Source organism: Dendrobates tinctorius, unplaced genomic scaffold (assembly GCF_039654945.1).
Source record: "Dendrobates tinctorius isolate UK_male_01 unplaced genomic scaffold, ASM3965494v1 ptg000257l, whole genome shotgun sequence".
NCBI classification, from domain to species: Eukaryota; Metazoa; Chordata; class Amphibia; order Anura; family Dendrobatidae; genus Dendrobates; species Dendrobates tinctorius.
In genome coordinates, this window is record NW_027361924.1 from 9,134,952 (window position 1) to 9,151,753 (window position 16,802).

At 40.0% G+C, this 16,802-nt stretch overlaps 1 protein-coding gene across 1 annotated transcript in view; it reads left to right on the forward strand.

Moving 5' to 3' along the window:
• LOC141069283 (olfactory receptor 2M3-like) overlaps nt 1–15,204 on the forward strand; it is a 36,078-nt gene extending 20,874 nt beyond the window's left edge. The window contains exons 3-4 of the mRNA XM_073558737.1: nt 2,531–2,670; nt 14,271–15,204. Coding sequence (XP_073414838.1) covers nt 2,531–2,670; nt 14,271–15,204 — 1,074 coding nt within the window. The remainder of the gene's footprint in view (nt 1–2,530; nt 2,671–14,270) is intronic.
• The last annotated feature ends 1,598 nt before the right edge of the window (nt 15,205–16,802 follow it).

Below are 16,802 nucleotides of genomic sequence, written 5' to 3' on the forward strand. Positions count from 1 at the left end.
AGTCTCTGAGCTTATTTTGTAAAGCCCCCACCTCCTGCTGCAAGGAGTTAATCATAGAAAACATCTTGTCCGCTTGTGACTGTGACATTGCCCCAGCAGAATCCTCTTTTGGCTGGAGTATCCTGTAATACTATTGTAGGAACTCGAGGATTCTGATAGCGTGGGGCAATGAACAGACAGAAGCGGGTTACTTTAGTGCAAATAGTGTATTTTATAACAGCAGTGACACCCAAAAACAATATGCTGATAACCTGAAATGAGACAAGTCCTAAAGCTATATAGCAATTCAGTAAAGTTCCTAAAACAGGGTCCTCATAAACATGTGATCCAAGGTGAGTGTAACACTCAGGTGATGTGGCGCAGTTCACAACGTAGTGATGCAGAGAGAGTCCAATCAGGTATGTAGCAAGCACAGGGAAGTCCAGAACAAGTCTATAGATAAATCCCAGACGCAGCAAGAGCACAGGAAAGTCCAAAAGCTGATTCACAAGTTGATCCCTGGAGCGGCATGAACACAGGTGAGTCCAGAAACAGGTTCACGTTAAGGCATACAGTAGGTGACAGTTCCGACTGCTCTCATTGGGGAACAGTGAAGGGTTAAGAACCACACAGTTCAGGAACACAGTTCTTACCAGCTACCATGAACCAAGGGTTAAGTTCCAAAGATGAGTGCAGCTTTCCTACAGAGAACAGGGAATGTCCAGAGCCACAGCAGAAGCACACTCAGAAACCAGCAGCACAGCTGAAGGAAGCAGAATACTCCAGCAAGGAAAGGCAGCACCTGAGCTGGTTTTATACACATGAACAGGAAGTAGGGCACACAAACACAGCAACCTCCATCTTAACAAAGGGCAAATTCATTCACAAGGTGATTTAGAAAACCCAGAATACTGACACCAGCATTCAGAGGTAAAGGTTAAGAATGGTGACGAGATCAACTCGCATTGTTTGATTATGCAATCTATTTTCATAGTTTTTCCTCTGTTTTTCAAGTCAACAAACTGACAGGCCTGGACAATGTGTAATCAACATATCAGCAAATATAATTGTTCAATTATCCTGAGTCTCAAGTCATCCAGGATAACAGCACAATATGTTACACCAAATTGTCTACGTACATGTCAATACTACAGGCTTACACGAACAAAAGTTTGTGTTATCTTGACCAACCAGAAAGAAACACATACATTCAAAAGTCGACATATAGATAACAGTCTATTCTTCCTGACTTGCTGAAAATAGTCGTCTAGTTAAAGATAAAATTCTGCATTTTCACAGCTAGCTATTAAGTTAATACATTTTTAAAACTAGATTTGTGCTCATTTATAATTTTCCCAATGCTTTTATCTTCCAGAGAAATTACAGTTATAATGGAAAATGTCACCTATAACTTCTTTTATCTGACCTTTACTACCCATGTAAGGAATAAGTCATGGTTATCTGTAATCTTTGTCCTGATATATATCACCGGAATAATGGCAAATTCATTGACTATTGTACTCATATCTACTAATTTGCACTTACACACCCCCATGTATCTATTCTTGTGCAATTTAGCCATTATTGACATATTCTACACAACAACCACAGTCCCTAAATTGATTTACATGTTCCTGAGTGGTGATTACACCTTGTCCTTCACCCAATGCTCCAACCAGATGTATTTCTTTGGCCACATGGCTACTACGAAGGACCTATTGCTTTTCAGTATGGCTTATTATCGATATGTCGCCATTTGCAACCCTCTACATTATCATGGTGTATTGAATAAGAAAAACTGTATCCACTTCTTGACTGTTGCCTGGATTTCGGGGGTTATAAATTCTGCCATTACAACATTCGCCTTAGCCAAGATACCAATGTGTTATTCCAATATGGTCTCACAGTTCTTCTGTGAATTTAAAGCCTTTGATAAAATCTCCTGCCCTAATGCTGGATGTCGGGTGATTACTTACTTAGAAGCTTTATTCTTCGGTTTCAGTCCTTTTATTGGCAGTTTAATATCTTATTTTAAGGTCATCTTTGTTATCTTACATATTAAATCTAGTGATGGGAGAAGAAAGGCTTTCTCCACCTGCTCGCCCCACCTCATAGTCCTCAGCATGTGTTATAGTACATTTATGTCTATGTATGCAATGCCACCTCTAAAAGATACCCGGTTCTAAGAAGTGACCATTTCTGTTTTGTACACAACCATTACTCCCATGTTGAACCCTTTGATATACAGCATAAGGAATATAGATGTAAAGAGGGCTCTACTGAAAATGGTGAGGGGCAAAGTAAGAGGAGAATGAGATCAATTTTTACAAAATAACTTTTTGGTGACACCCTTTCAAGGTTATTATCTATAAAATAAAGTGCACAAATTCATAACAAAATGTATGATAATCAGATACATTTTAAGGAAGCATGAAAAAGACACTCATAATATTTCAGAATTAGTAATTTGTTTTAGAGCAAACATGAATAATTTATGGAGTAATTTCTCCTTTATTTCCTTAGTGACTTATGATGTCCATTTTCATCATAGGTATCTAAGGAAAGTATGAACCCAGCTCAGCAGTTGAGTCTGCTTCATGTGAGGCAGAAGCTGAATGTGTTACAGAAAGGGCATCTGTCTGTCACTACAGAGCACATCAATCACTGTAGTTTAACCATCGAAATTCCAGTGTAACTTTCTGATGTGATCGTGGGGAACAGATAAGTTACCATGGCAGTCAGGTGGTGTACTGAAGTCCCCATACAGTAGGTATGGAAAGTATTCAGACCCCTTTAAATATTTCACTCTTTGCTCCATTGCAACCATTTGGTGTTAGGCATCGAGTTCCCGCCACTGCACAGGGGGAATCTCAAGCCATATCCTTTGCGGTCTCCCATTTTTCTGCAGCCGCAGAGGTTCCTGCTCAGCAGAGACATCAGTCCCAGCGTCTTGCTCAGGCTAAGGCTATGTGTCTGGTTGCTACCCCAGGTTCTGCTATAGCTTCCAGCATTAGTCAGCGGCAAGCAGAGGCTTCTGGGACTAAGTCCTGCTTTTCCTCATCTGAGCATGCCCATGAGATGACCGCTCAATGGTGGACAGAGGTCACATGCTCAGGTCCTCAAGCAGCTTGGATTGGGCCATCAGGAAGGTCCCAAAAGGCTGCGGCTATAAAAGGATTGAGTGTTGTATGCATGTATGAATGTCTCTGGTGAATGACTCATTAAGAAACCCCTACCCTTGGTACGCATGTGTTGTTCAGTCTGACCAGTTAGTGCCTGGGCTGAAGTGCAGGTAGGAGGCAGAGTCAGGGACTAGCATCAGCGCCAAGTAGTGGCTTGCCTGTATGCCACTGTGCACATGGTCTGCACTCCATGGTAGCCAGCGTCTTTTAGTGGTGTTCACAGCTACAGCGCCACACACTTAGTGGGTCTAGAGGGACTCTGACCCTGTGTCTTTGGGGCAGAGTTCTGTGACCATACACTAGCGTTCATTTTGCCTAGCTCTGTGAGCTTTAACAAGCTATGGCATTTATTTTCTGCGGTAGTGCAGCTCTGTGAAGCAACAGTGTCCACCTCTGTACACACCGGGTGCTTTCCTCTATTATACCGCCATATAGTGTCCGCCATTACCAAGCAGCAGTTAACATCTCTGCCCAGGGGACCCCGGGCTGCGAACGTACCTATATTCCATTTCTTTATTATTTGGTGCGTTCCGCCAGCCCTAAGACTAGGTAAATACAAAAAAAGTTAATTTTTTTCTCATTCATGTACACTCTGCTCCCCATCTTGACTGAAAAAAACAGAAATGTAGAAATTTTTGCAAATTTATTAAAAAAGAAAAACTGCAATCTCCCATGGTCATAAGTATTCAGACCCTTTGCTCAGTATTGAGTAGAAGCACCTTTTGAGCTAGTGCAGCCATGAGTCTGCTTGGGAATGATGCAACAAGTTTTTCACATCTGGATTTGTGGATCCTCTGCCATTCTTCCTTGCAGATCCTCTCCAGTTCCATCAGGTTGGATGGTGAACGTTGGTGGACAGCCATTTTCAGGTCAGGTCTTTCCAGAGATGCTCAATTGGGTTTAGGTCAGGGCTCTGGCTGTGCCAGTCAAGAATGGTCACAGAGTTGTTCTGAGGCCACTCATTTGTTATTTTAGCTGTTTGCTTAGGGTCACTGTCTTGTTGGAAGGTGAACCTTCGGCCAAGTCGTCTGAGGTCCAGATCACTCTGGAATAGCTGTTCTACAGGATCTCTCTGTACTTGGCTGCATTCATGTTTCCTTCAATTGCAACCAGTCGTCCTGTCCCTGCAGCTGAGAAACACTCCCATAGCATGTTGCTGCCACCACCATGTTTCACTGTTGGGATTGTATTGGGCAGGTCATGATCAGTGCATTGTTTTCTCCACACATACCGCTTGGAATTATCACCAAAAAGTTCTATGTTCGTCTCATCAGACCAGAAATTCTTATTTCTCATAGTCTAGGAGTCCTTCATGTGTTTTTAGCAAACTCTATGCAGGCTTTCAAATGTCTGGCACTGAGGAGAGGCTCCTGTCGTGCCACTCTGCCATAAAGAACTGACTGGTGGAGGGCTGCAGTGATAGTTGACTTTGTGGAACTTTCTCCCATCTCCCTACTGCATCTGTGGAGCTCAGTCACAGTGATCTTCTTTACCTCACTCACAAATACACTTCTCCCACGATTGCTCAGTTTGGCTGGATGTCGAGGTCTAGGAAGACTTCTGGTGGTCTCAAACTTCTTCCATTTAAGGATTATGGAGGCCACTATGCTCTTCGGAACCTTGAGTACTGCAGAAATTCTTTTGTAACTTTGGCCAAATCTGTGTCTTGCCACAATGTCTCTGAGCTCCTTGGCCAGTTCCTTTGACCTCATGACTCTCATTTGGTCTGACATGCACTGTGAGCTGTGAGGTCTTATATAGACAGGTGTGTGCCTTTACAAATCAAGTCCTATCAGGTTAATTAAACACAGCTGGACTCCAATGAAGGAGTAGAATCATCTCAAGGAGGATCAGAAGGAAATCGACAGCATGTGACTTAAATATGAGTGTCTGAGCAAAGGGTCTTAATACTTATGACCATGTGATATTTCAGTTTTTTGTAATAAATTTGCAAAAAATTTTAAATTTCTGTTTTTTTTCAGTCAAGATGGGGTGCAGAGTGTACATTCATGAGAAAAAAATGAACTTTTCTGCATTTACCAAATGGCTGCAATGAAAAAGTGAAAAATATAAAGGGGTCTGAATACTTTCCAGACCCACTGTAACTGCCATCTTTGTCTTCCCTTGAAATTGAGCCAGGCTTAGCTCAACAGTAATCCTGAAATTCCTGTCAGCTATTTCATCCTTCTTCTCTACTCAATTTCTAAAACTTAACATGGGCAAAACAGAACTCATCATTTTCACGATCAGACCTATCCATCAAAGTCAATGGCTGCCCACTCTACCCAGTCCTGCAAGCTCGCTGCCTCAGGTACCCCTTGACTCTGCTCTTTCCGTCAAACTATATACCTAAGCCCTTTCCTCCTCCTGCTAACTCCAACTCAAAAATATTTCCCAAATCCGTACATTTCTTAACTAAGAACCTGCAAAAACAATAGTGCATGCCCGCCTCAACTACTGCATCCTCCTGCTCTGTAGCCAATCTGTCTAACACTCTTGCACCTCTCCAATCTATCCAAAATGCTGATGCTCGACTAATTCACCTGTCTCCCCACTATTCCCTGGCCTCTCCTCTTTGCCAATCCCTTCATTGCCCAAAGACTCCCGTTCAAAGCCCTAACTATGACTTACAAAGCCATCCACAAGCTTTCTCCTCCATACATATGTGCCCTAGTCTCCCGGTACTTACTTGCATGCAACCTTCGATCCTCACAAGATCTCCTTCTCTACTCCCCTCATATCTCTTCTACCCACAATCGCATATAAGATTTTTCCTGTGCATCCACCCTACTCTAGAACTCTGTACCCCAACATATCAGACTCTTGCCTACCATGGAAATCTTCAAAAAGAACCTGAAGACCCACCTCTTCCGACAAGCCTACAACCTGCAGTAACCCTTGCTCCACCATACTGCTGCATGATGAGCTCTACCCTCACCTACTATATCTTCACCCAACCCTTGTAGACTGTGGGCCCTTGCGGGCAGGTCCTCTCACCTCCTGTAACAGTCAATGACTTGTATTGTTCACGATTATTGTACTTGTTTTTATTATGTATACCCTTTTTACATGTAAAGTGCCATGGATTAAATGTGTCATGACCTACCTGTCAGGTGACCCGGGACCAGGGGCTCCTTCCCTGTTCTTACCACTAGGGGGCGCCCTATTCCCCGGGACACTTCTGAAAGTGAAGATGCCAGGGCCTTATCTCCTAAATCAGCTCTCCATCAGTTCCCTTCCCCCACCCGGGGAAGAAGGATGCTACTGTGCACCGCAGTACATCAACCCAATGAACAAGGCAACACAAACAAGGGTAAACTTATAATACCAAGCATACAAATATTCACTCACATATAACAGAGGAATGCATTGGGGAGTGGAGGATGGGGGAATAACTAAAGTAAGAGGAGGTAAGGGAATTATCACAATTACAAACCACACAACAGTCACAGAAAAGTCCTCCAAAACTCCTTCTCATATAAACACCTCTCCTCAAAGCCATGCAGCAAAAGCTAGCTATGACATGGGTTTGAATCAGGACCCAGATTAGAAAGGGAGATCGGAGTGGCTAACCGAGCTCAGCTAAGAGCTCTGAGTTTCCAATATAGCCGATTGACCCCTGTTCTGCCAAAAGAAATAAACACCATTAAAAAGAAGGAGAAGTGCTTCTTTTCAGTGCAGGAGTAGGAGCAATCAGACACTGAGGTCTTCTGGTTCCTCTCTGTTGATAAAATGGCAGTTTAATAATAATAAAAATAATAATAATAATAATAATAATAATAACAGACTGCAATACAGTGGTATTACCAGTATACGATATGAGAGATCAAATTACTATAGATTCAAGTCTCCTAGTGGAACTAAAAATAGAATATAAATTTTAAAAAAGTTTTAAAAAATAGTAAAAAAAATATTTGTAAGTTTATATCACTCTCCTTTTCTCACTTCATAAACATTTTTTTGTTTAAATTTATCAAAATATACAGTCATATGTAAAAGTTTGGGCACCCCTATTAATGTTAACCTTTTTTCTTTATAACAATTTTGGTTTTTGCAACAGCTATTTCAGTTTCATATATCTAATAACTGATGGACTCAGTTATATTTCTGGATTCAAATGAGGTTTATTGTACTAACAGAAAATGTGCAATCTGCATTTTAACAAAATTTGACCGGTGCAGAAGTATGGGCACCTCAACATAAAAGTGACATTAATATTTCGTAGATCCTCCTTTTGCAAAAATAACAGCCTCTAGTCGCTTCCTATAGCTATTAATGAGTTCCTGGATCCTGGATGAAGGTATTTGTGACCATTCCTGCTTACAAAACAATTCCAGTTCAGTTAAGTTTGATGGTCGCCGAGCATGGACAGCCCGCTTCAAATCATCCCACAGATGTTCAATGATATTCAGGTCTGGGGACTGGGATGGCCATTCCAGAACATTGTAATTGTTCCTCTGCATGAATGCCTGAGCAGATTTGGAGCGGTGTTTTGGATCATTGTCTTGCTGAAATATCCATCCCCTGCGTAACTTCAACTTCGTCACTGATTCTTGCACATTATTGTCAAGAATCTGCTGATATTGAGTTGAATCCATGCGACCCTCAACTTTAACAAGATTCCCGGTGCTGGCATTGGCCACCCAGCCCCAAAGCATGATGGAACCTCCACCAAATTTTACTGTGGGTAGCAAGTGTTTTTCTTGGAATGCTGTGTTTTTTAGCCTCCATGCATAACGCCTTTTTGTATGACCAAACAACTCAATCTTTGTTTCATCAGTCCACAGGACCTTCTTCCAAAATGTAACTGGCTTGTCCAAATGTGCTTTTGCATACCTCAGGCGACTCTGTTTGTGGCGTGCTTGCAGAAATGGATAATTCGCATCACTCTCCCATACAGCTTCTCTTTGTGCAAAGTGTGCTGTATTGTTGACCGATGGTGCAAGATGATGCTGCAGGTCTTTGGAGGTGGTCTGTGGATTGTCCTTGACTGTTCTCACCATTCTTCTTCTCTGCCTTTCTGATATTTTTCTTGGCCTGCCACTTCTGGGCTTAACAAGAACTGTACCTGTGTTCTTCCATTTCCTTACTATGTTCCTCACAGTGGAAACTGACAGGTTAAATCTCTGAGACAACTTTTTGTATCCTTCCCCTGAAAAGCTATGTTGAATAATCTTTGTTTTCAGATAATTTGAGAGTTGTTTTGAGGAGCCCATGATGCCACTCTTCATAGGAGAATCAAATAGGAGAACTACTTGCAAGTGGCCACCTTAAATACCTTTTCTCATGATTTGATACACCTGGCTATGAAGTTCAAAGCTCAATGAGGTTACTAAACCAATTTAGTGCTTCAGGAAGTCAGTAAAAAGTAGTTAGGAGTGTTCAAATCAAGAAAATGATAAGGGTGCCCATACTTTTGCAGCGGTCAAATTTTGTTTAAATGCAGATTGCACATTTTCTGTTAGTACAATAAACCTCATTTGAATCCAGAAATATAACTGAGTCCATCAGTTATTAGATATATGAAACTGAAATAGCTGTTGCAAAAACCTAAAGTGTTATAAAGAAAAAAGGTTAACATTAATAGGGGTGCCCAAACTTTTACATATGACTGTAAGATTATTTAAACCACAAATTAAATTCCTAGAAGAAGAAATAAATGGAACACATGAATTTTCATTTTTTGTTATGATAATTCAGATAGAAAATGTAACAAAAAATGATCAAAATGTTATATGTATCCCAAAATGGTATCAACAGAACTGTCAGCTCACGGCATAAAAACAAGCCCCTACACAACTCCAAAGATGGAAGATTAAAAAGTCGTTTGTCTGAGAATATGGCAACACATTTTTTATTTTACAAACTTATGATTTTTTCACCACTAAAATAACTAAAAAATGAATGAATGCCATAAAAACACCCCAATCCAAAGAGAAAATATATGAAGGTGCCCCCACACTCCTTTGACGGCAGATGTACTGGCTTAAGAATGATCAGATAGATTGGATTTCGAAATGCCTGATCCTTTTTTCCCAATGAAGATTTGTCTCGAGGACCAAAGCCAGAGATGAGACCAGTCTAGCTCCATCCCTGGCTGGCTTCTCCTAGAGCCACTTCAGGTGAATGACAGGTCTCTCCCATGTCTTATAGTAGTGTCCTCTTAATTAGGACTTGATCATTTTTTATTTTTGTGGTTTTGTTTTTTCCTCCTCTTCTTCTACCAGCCATAACTTTTTGAATTTTCCTTTAATCATCACCATGCAAGGGCTTGATTTTTGTGGAAAAATTTATAGTTTTGAATGACACCATTCATTTAACCGTACAATGTACTGAAAAATGGGGAAAAAGTTCCAAGGATGGTAAGTGGGCCAAGGGAGTATTGTTCGAACCTATTTTATTTTTGGTGGTTGAATAAAAAAATGCTATTCAGCCATTTTTAATTTCCAGAATAAACCATGCAGGATGAGTAACATTTTTGATTTTCTGATGCAAATCTAATAAGGATCATTATGGGAGAGACCTGTTAATCATCTGGAGTGGCGCTGGGAGTAGTCGACCAGGGGTGGTGCTGGATTAGTCTTTTCTTCGGCTATAGTTCACAGCCAGAACGTCTAACCATTTTTTCAAGGAAATACCAGAGCATTTCAGAGAAAAATATATCAAGCTGTAATCGATCTGCCAGGCTTTAATTTCTGCTGCCCATGGATTGGACAGCTGGAATCACATGAGAGCTTCACTTTAAATAGTTGACGTGCTTTTACCAGTCATGCAAACAAGAGCTGTCTTTGTGAAAAAAAAGTTAAAAGTTAATAAAAAAAATAAAAGATAAAAGCATTAAAATTTAATGCAGTTGACATTGAGTAATTACTGAGGGAGATTTTGCAGTTTCATGCAACTCTGTGGGACTTAAATGTTGAGCAAATAATTTCTTCAATTTTCTTCTATAGTCTATAAATTATTAAAGGGGTTTTCCCATGAACAAAAAGTTCATTTTAATCAATAGATCTTGGATTAATAACAAATTCCACAATTTATTGTCTTTAAAAAAACATTCCTGTGCTGAGATAATTTTATAAATGTGTCGCTGCTGTGTACTGTGTAATGGTCGTGTCTGACCATGCAGGAACATGGTCTGATCATACCACTGCTCCTGGGCAGGGGAGGAAGCAAAAGATTAAACAGATATTACAGCTCTGGATTGCAAACTATTCTTTCTTTGAATTAAAAGATTGTTTAAAAACAGGTAGTGAAATGTTTTGCCTCACAAAAAAGAATCAGCTGCGAGCCCGTGCTCGTGCTGTCCTGTCTGTATACTCCTTTATGATCCCCCCTGCCCAGGAGATGTGGTATGACCAGACCATGTTACTGCATGGTCAGACAAAACCATTACACATAACACAGCAGGGGAACATTTATAAGATTATCTCAGCACGGGAACATTATTTTTCAACATATCCAATTGTGGAAATTATTATTATTCCAAAATCTATTGATTAAAATCAACTTTTGCTCGTGGGAAAACACTTTTAACTTCTTTGCCACTTGGTGAAAGAAAAATCTTTTATTGCTACCAATAAAATAAAAACCAGATCATAATGTAAAATGTTTACATCACAATGGTATTATCTGGTTAATGAAACCTTTCTATCAAAGATGCCATAAGGATTTACAATTTTCAGAATGAAGTCCCTTGAGATGAACGGAGCAGATCATCGGCTTCATAAATTCTGTCTTAATGATTAAGAAGCTGTAAATGAATTCCCACTGATACTTGTGCCTTCAGGGACCCTTACTTTGTGATTGTACAATATATATCTCTTCTCATATGTAGCGTTTCATCTATAAGACGCATCGATTAATGTTTAGAGGTAAGACGGACTGATCATAATTATACAGATACCCGGAATGTGCAGGAAGACATGACGACCGTTCTTACAATTGTCTATATGCCAACTTTCAGAAATAATTATAAATAGTTATCTGCAGGTTTTTTCTCAATATCTGACGTGAAATTAGAATAAACCTTTCCTGTTTTAGGTCAATTAGGATTACTGTAATTATTAATATTTGCCAAATCCCAGAATAATGAGAGAGAGAATGTTTTAAGGCATTTTTATTACTTACTGCAAAGTCATAAGTTTACATCCATTTCATTATTATTTGGAACCATTGCACTTAAACTGAATGACTTGGGTCAAACGTTTGGGATCTCCTTCAACAAGCTTCTCACAATAGTTGGTCGGAATTTGGGCCCATTCCTCCTGACAAAAATGGTGTAACTGATCCAGGTTTGTAGGTCGCCTTGCTTGCACCAGCCTTTTCATCTCTGCTCATAAATTTTCAATAGGATTGAGATCAGGGCTTTGTGATGGCCCCTCCAAAACATTGACTTTGTTATCCTGAAGCCACTTTGTTACCATTTTCACAGTATACTCCGGGTCATTGTCCATTTGGAAGACCCATTTCCACCCAAGCTTGCAGAACAACAACCCCACAACATGATACTGCCACCCCCGTGTTTCACAGTGGGGATGGTGTTCTTAGGTTTCCAAGCTTCTCCCTTTTTCCTCCAAACGTAATGATGGTCATTGTGCCCAAAAAGTACAATTTTGTTTTCATCAGACCACAGAACATGTCTCCAAATATTAAGGTCTTTGTTCCTGTGTGCATTTGCAGACATTTCTCTGGCTTTTTCATGTTTCTTTTGGAGTAATGACTTCTTCCTGGCAGAGTGGCCTTTCAACCCATGTTTATACAGTACTTGTTTCACTGTGGATATTGACACAATCTTACCAGGTTCCACCATCATCTCCACAAGGTCTTTTGCTTTTGTCCTTGGGTTGATCTGCATATCTTGTACCAAAGCACGTTCATCTCTGGGACACAGAAACCATCTCCTTCCTGAGCAGTATGATGGCTGGACATTCCCATCTTGTTTGTACTTGCATATAATAATTTGTACACATGAATGAGGCGCCTTCAGATATCTTAAAATTGTACCAAAGGATGAGCCAGACTTGTGCAAGTCCACAATTATCTTCCTGATACCTTGGCTGATTTCTTTAGACTTTCCCTTGATGCTACACAAAGAAGTAGTGTGTTTCAGGTGTGCATTAAAATACACCCACAGGTGTGTCTATAATTAACTCAGATGTTGCCAAAAAGCCTATCTGAAGCTTCCAAACACATTACATCATCATATGGGCAGTCCAGAATTGTTTAAAAGCATAGTAATCTTAGTTTATGGAAACTTTTTACTTTGCAGTTAGTAATAAAAATGCCTTAAACATTCTCTCTCTCTCATTATTCTGGCATTTGGCAAATATTAATAATTATGGTAATCCTAATTGACCTAAAATGGGAAAGGTTTATTCTGATTTCATGTCAGATATTGCGAAAAACCTGCAGATCGGACTTTATATAGTGGATGGAAACTTCTGGTTTCAACTGTATTTATATATAAATATTTGAAAAATTAAAGAATTCCATTACTTTTGCCCAAGAACATTACATTGCATAATAATCTATAAAAAAAATCTAAGTAATAATTACAATATTAGTAAGATTCAGTTTGCAATGTTTCCTGTCTTTTTACTGTTCTCTAACTTTGCAGATTACAATATTTTCAAGTTTCAGTCAGAAGGAAAAAAGGAGTTAGACAACTATGAAGCCAATCACACATAATAAAAGGGGATGTCAGCTTAAGTTTTCACCTCCTATGACAATAGCTTTTTTTTAGTTGATCAACTGATCGCTATAGAACCAACGATCATCTGTTAATCTAGCATTAAACGGAACTGATCACAAGAAAAAAAACACTATCAACTCTCCACAAGGAGAGGTGTTCCTCTTCAGATGAAAATTAAAGCCTGCAATTAACCAAACCCTGCGGGGAGAAAATGAACTTTATTTCCCCTGGCAGCATTGTGGTTTTAGTCATGGTGCGTCTTCGGAGCTGGTTCAGTTACCGCTCTCCTTGTGGAGAGTGACATACCTAACATGCCAGTGTAAGGAGACGTTTAGGCCGTGCAATGCTCCTCTGGGAAATTAAATATGCAAATTGTATTTTCAAAGAGAAAGAGGACTTGAACTCTAGGGCCACCTATTGGACGTAGAAATCCTAAAAGTCAATATCAACCCTTTAACAAGCTTTGTCACATGACTTAAGGCCCCGTCACACTAAGCGACTTACCAGCGATCCCGACACCGATATCAAGGTGTCAGGATCACTGGTAAATCGCTATGTGATCGCTGGTGAGCTGTCAGACAGCTTCACCAGCGATCAGCACAGCGATGCCGAGCGCCTGGCATCGCTGGCCATCCTGTAAAAAATAGAATCAAAATAAAAAATATAGTTATTCTCACCTTCCGACGTCCTGTTCAGCCATCCCGCCTCTCTCCACGCTCCGGTCCCAGTGATCCTTTGCACGAATGACCGCGAGATGTCACAGTCTCGCGGGATAACAAAGTCTTGCGGTCATTCGTGCAAAGGATCACTGGGACCGGAGCGTGGAGAGAGGCGGGATGGCTGAACAGGACGTCGGAAGGTGAGAATAACTATATTTTTTATTTTTTTTATTATTTTTTACACCTGATCGCTGGTCTCCCGCCTGTCACACGCAGCGATGCGTGCTGGCCAGCGGGAGACCAGCGACCAAAGAAATGTCCAGAGATTTCTTCCAGCGATCAGCGATACCGGCAGGGGGCCGCTCGCTGATCGCTGTCACACACAGCGATCTCGCTGGTGAGATCGCTGTTACGTCACAAAAGTTGTGACTCAGCAGCGATCTCGCTACCGAGATTGCTTAGTGAGACGGGGCCTTTAGAATAAAGGTTCAGTTGACACCATGACATACAACTTTTTCCTGCTTGGGTCAAACGTTTCCACTGCAGCTTGTAATGATGAAATCAACTTGGAAAGGAGGATGTCGAATGTGACGAGTACTTAGAGGATCACTATCATATCATATTCTCTATGTATCACCCCTGTGAAGTAAAGTGATGGTGGAAAATGTGGGAACTTAGAAATGTCTAATGACTCATACATTTAATTTTAAAAAAAAATTTACATATTTATAATTCTCTCAATGCCTTTTTTTCTTCCAGAGAGATGACAATACTGAACAATTTTACCTATGAATTCTTTATTTTGACCTTTCCTACACATGCAAAGAATAAACCATGCTTATCTTTTATCTTTGTCCTGATATACATGACAGGAGTGATGTCAAATGCGTTGACCATTTTAGTCATTTACAATGATCGGCACTTACACACCCCCATGTATCTATTCCTGTGCAATTTATCCATTATTGACCTATGCTACACTAGTATCACAGTTCCCAAGTTAGTTTACATGTTCCTGAGTGGGGACTACACACTGTCCTTTGCTCAGTGCTTCACTCAGATGTACTTCTTCAGCCACATGGCCACTACGGAGGACCTACTGCTCTTCATTATGGCTTATGATCGATATGTCGCCATTTGTAACCCTCTACATTATCACAGTGTACTGAGTAAGAAGAACTGCATCCTGTTCATGACTATTGCCTGGATTTCAGGGTTTGTAAATTCCTTTCTCGTAATCTTTGCTTCATCAAATGCACCAATGTGTTATTCTAACATGGTCTCACAGTTCTTCTGTGAATTCAAAGCCTTTGAGAAAATCTTCTGCCCCAATGCTCATTTTCAGTTAATTAGCTACCTAGAAGCTTTGATCTTTGGTCTCAGCCCATTTATGGGTAGTTTGATATCTTATATTATGGTCATCATCGTTATCTTACATATTAGATCTAGTGATGGAAGAAAAAAGGCTTTCTCCACGTGCTCGTCACACCTCATGGTCCTCAGTATGTGTTATGGCACCTGGATCTCTGTGTATATAATGCCGCCATCAGAAGACACTCGAGATTTTGAACTGATGCTTTCTGTTCTGTATACAACCGTTACTCCCATGTTGAACCCTGTGGTATACAGCATACGAAATAAAGATGTAAAAAGAGCGGCAATGAAACTAGTTGGGATCAAAGTCCCAGAATAATAAGGTTATACTATATATGTATTTGAAAATTAACGCTATGTTCACCTTACATTTTGGTCAAATGCCCATGAAATCATATGTTTCAGAAAAGTTCCCCACCAAAGCCATAGAGCTCTCAAATAAACGGAATCCAAAACATCCAACTTTGGACTACATTTCAGGATTTTTTATAACTGTATTTGGTTTTGGTCCACTGTGCTATTGCTTACGACTTTAAAGGTAGTTATGGCCTAAAAAATCTCTGAGTCCAAAGGTGTACGCTTTGGACTGTTTCACAAATGAAGTGTACGGCTTCATTTGGAAGATGTTTGAATCACACTTTTTTACGAGTTCACACAGAATCCCAATGGAGTCACAAACATGTGGCTAAAAATGTAGTTTGTGTTATTAAGTACTTGGAACTCATGCTTTTCTTCTAGTGACTGCAGTCGAATTCCTCTAGTGCTGAACCCTGCAGCCTTTACATGTTTTTTAACATCGTTTGATACAATCTCAAACCATGGTGACATGATGGATTAATGATAGAAACTATCAAAGTGATCAAACTAAAGAAAATAGTAAATTAAGCCCCCCTTTTTCCCCCTAAATTACATAAAATAATAAAATAAAAAAATTGTTTCCATTATTGGCAGTTAGGTTTCAGGTTAAAGTTAAGGTTGGGGTTAGGGTTAAGGTTGGGTTGGAGTTAGGGTTGTGGTTAGGATTGGGGTTGTGTTGGGGATAGGGTGGTGTTGGAGTTAGGGTTATGTTGGGGTTAGTGTTGTGGTTAGGGTTAGGGTTGTGGTTAGGGTTAGGATTAGAGGTGTGTTGGGGTCAGGGTTGGAGTTCAAAATGGGTGGTTTCCACTGTTTTGGCACATCAGGGGATCTTGAAACAAGACTTGGTGCCCGCCATCGATTCCAGCTAATTTTGCATTTGAAAAGTGAAATGGTGTTCCCTCCCTTCTGAGCCCTGCCATGCGCCCAAACAGTGGATTTCGGTGTACTCAGGAGAACTTGCACAACAAATTTTATGGTCCATTTTCTCCTGCTACCCTTGTGAAAATAGAAACGTTTGGGTCTAATGTAATTTTTTCCTTCCACATTGCTTTAGTTCTCGTGAAGGGTTAATAAACTTCTTGAATGTGCTTTTTAGCACCTTGAGGGGTGGAGCTTTTAGATTGTCGGCACTTTTGGGTCTTTTCTGTCATATTGACTCCTCAAAGTCACTTCAAATATGATGTGGTCCCTAAAAAAAATTGTTTTATAAATTTTGTTGGAAAAATGAGAAATTGCTGGTCACCTTTTAACCCTTATAACTTCCTAACAAAAAAAATTAGGTTTTGAAAATTGTGCTGATGTAAAGTAGACATGTGGGAAATGTTATTTATCAACTATTTTGTGTGACATGACTCTCTGATATAACGACACAAAAATTTAAATTTGAAAATTGCTAAATATTCAAAATTTTGGCCAAATTTCCATTCCAATAAATGTAAGTCTTATCGAAGAAATTTTACCACTAACATGAAGTACAATATGTCTTGAAAAAACAGTCTCAGAATCAATGGGATACATTCAAGCATTCCAGAGCTATAACCTCATAAAATGACAGTGGTC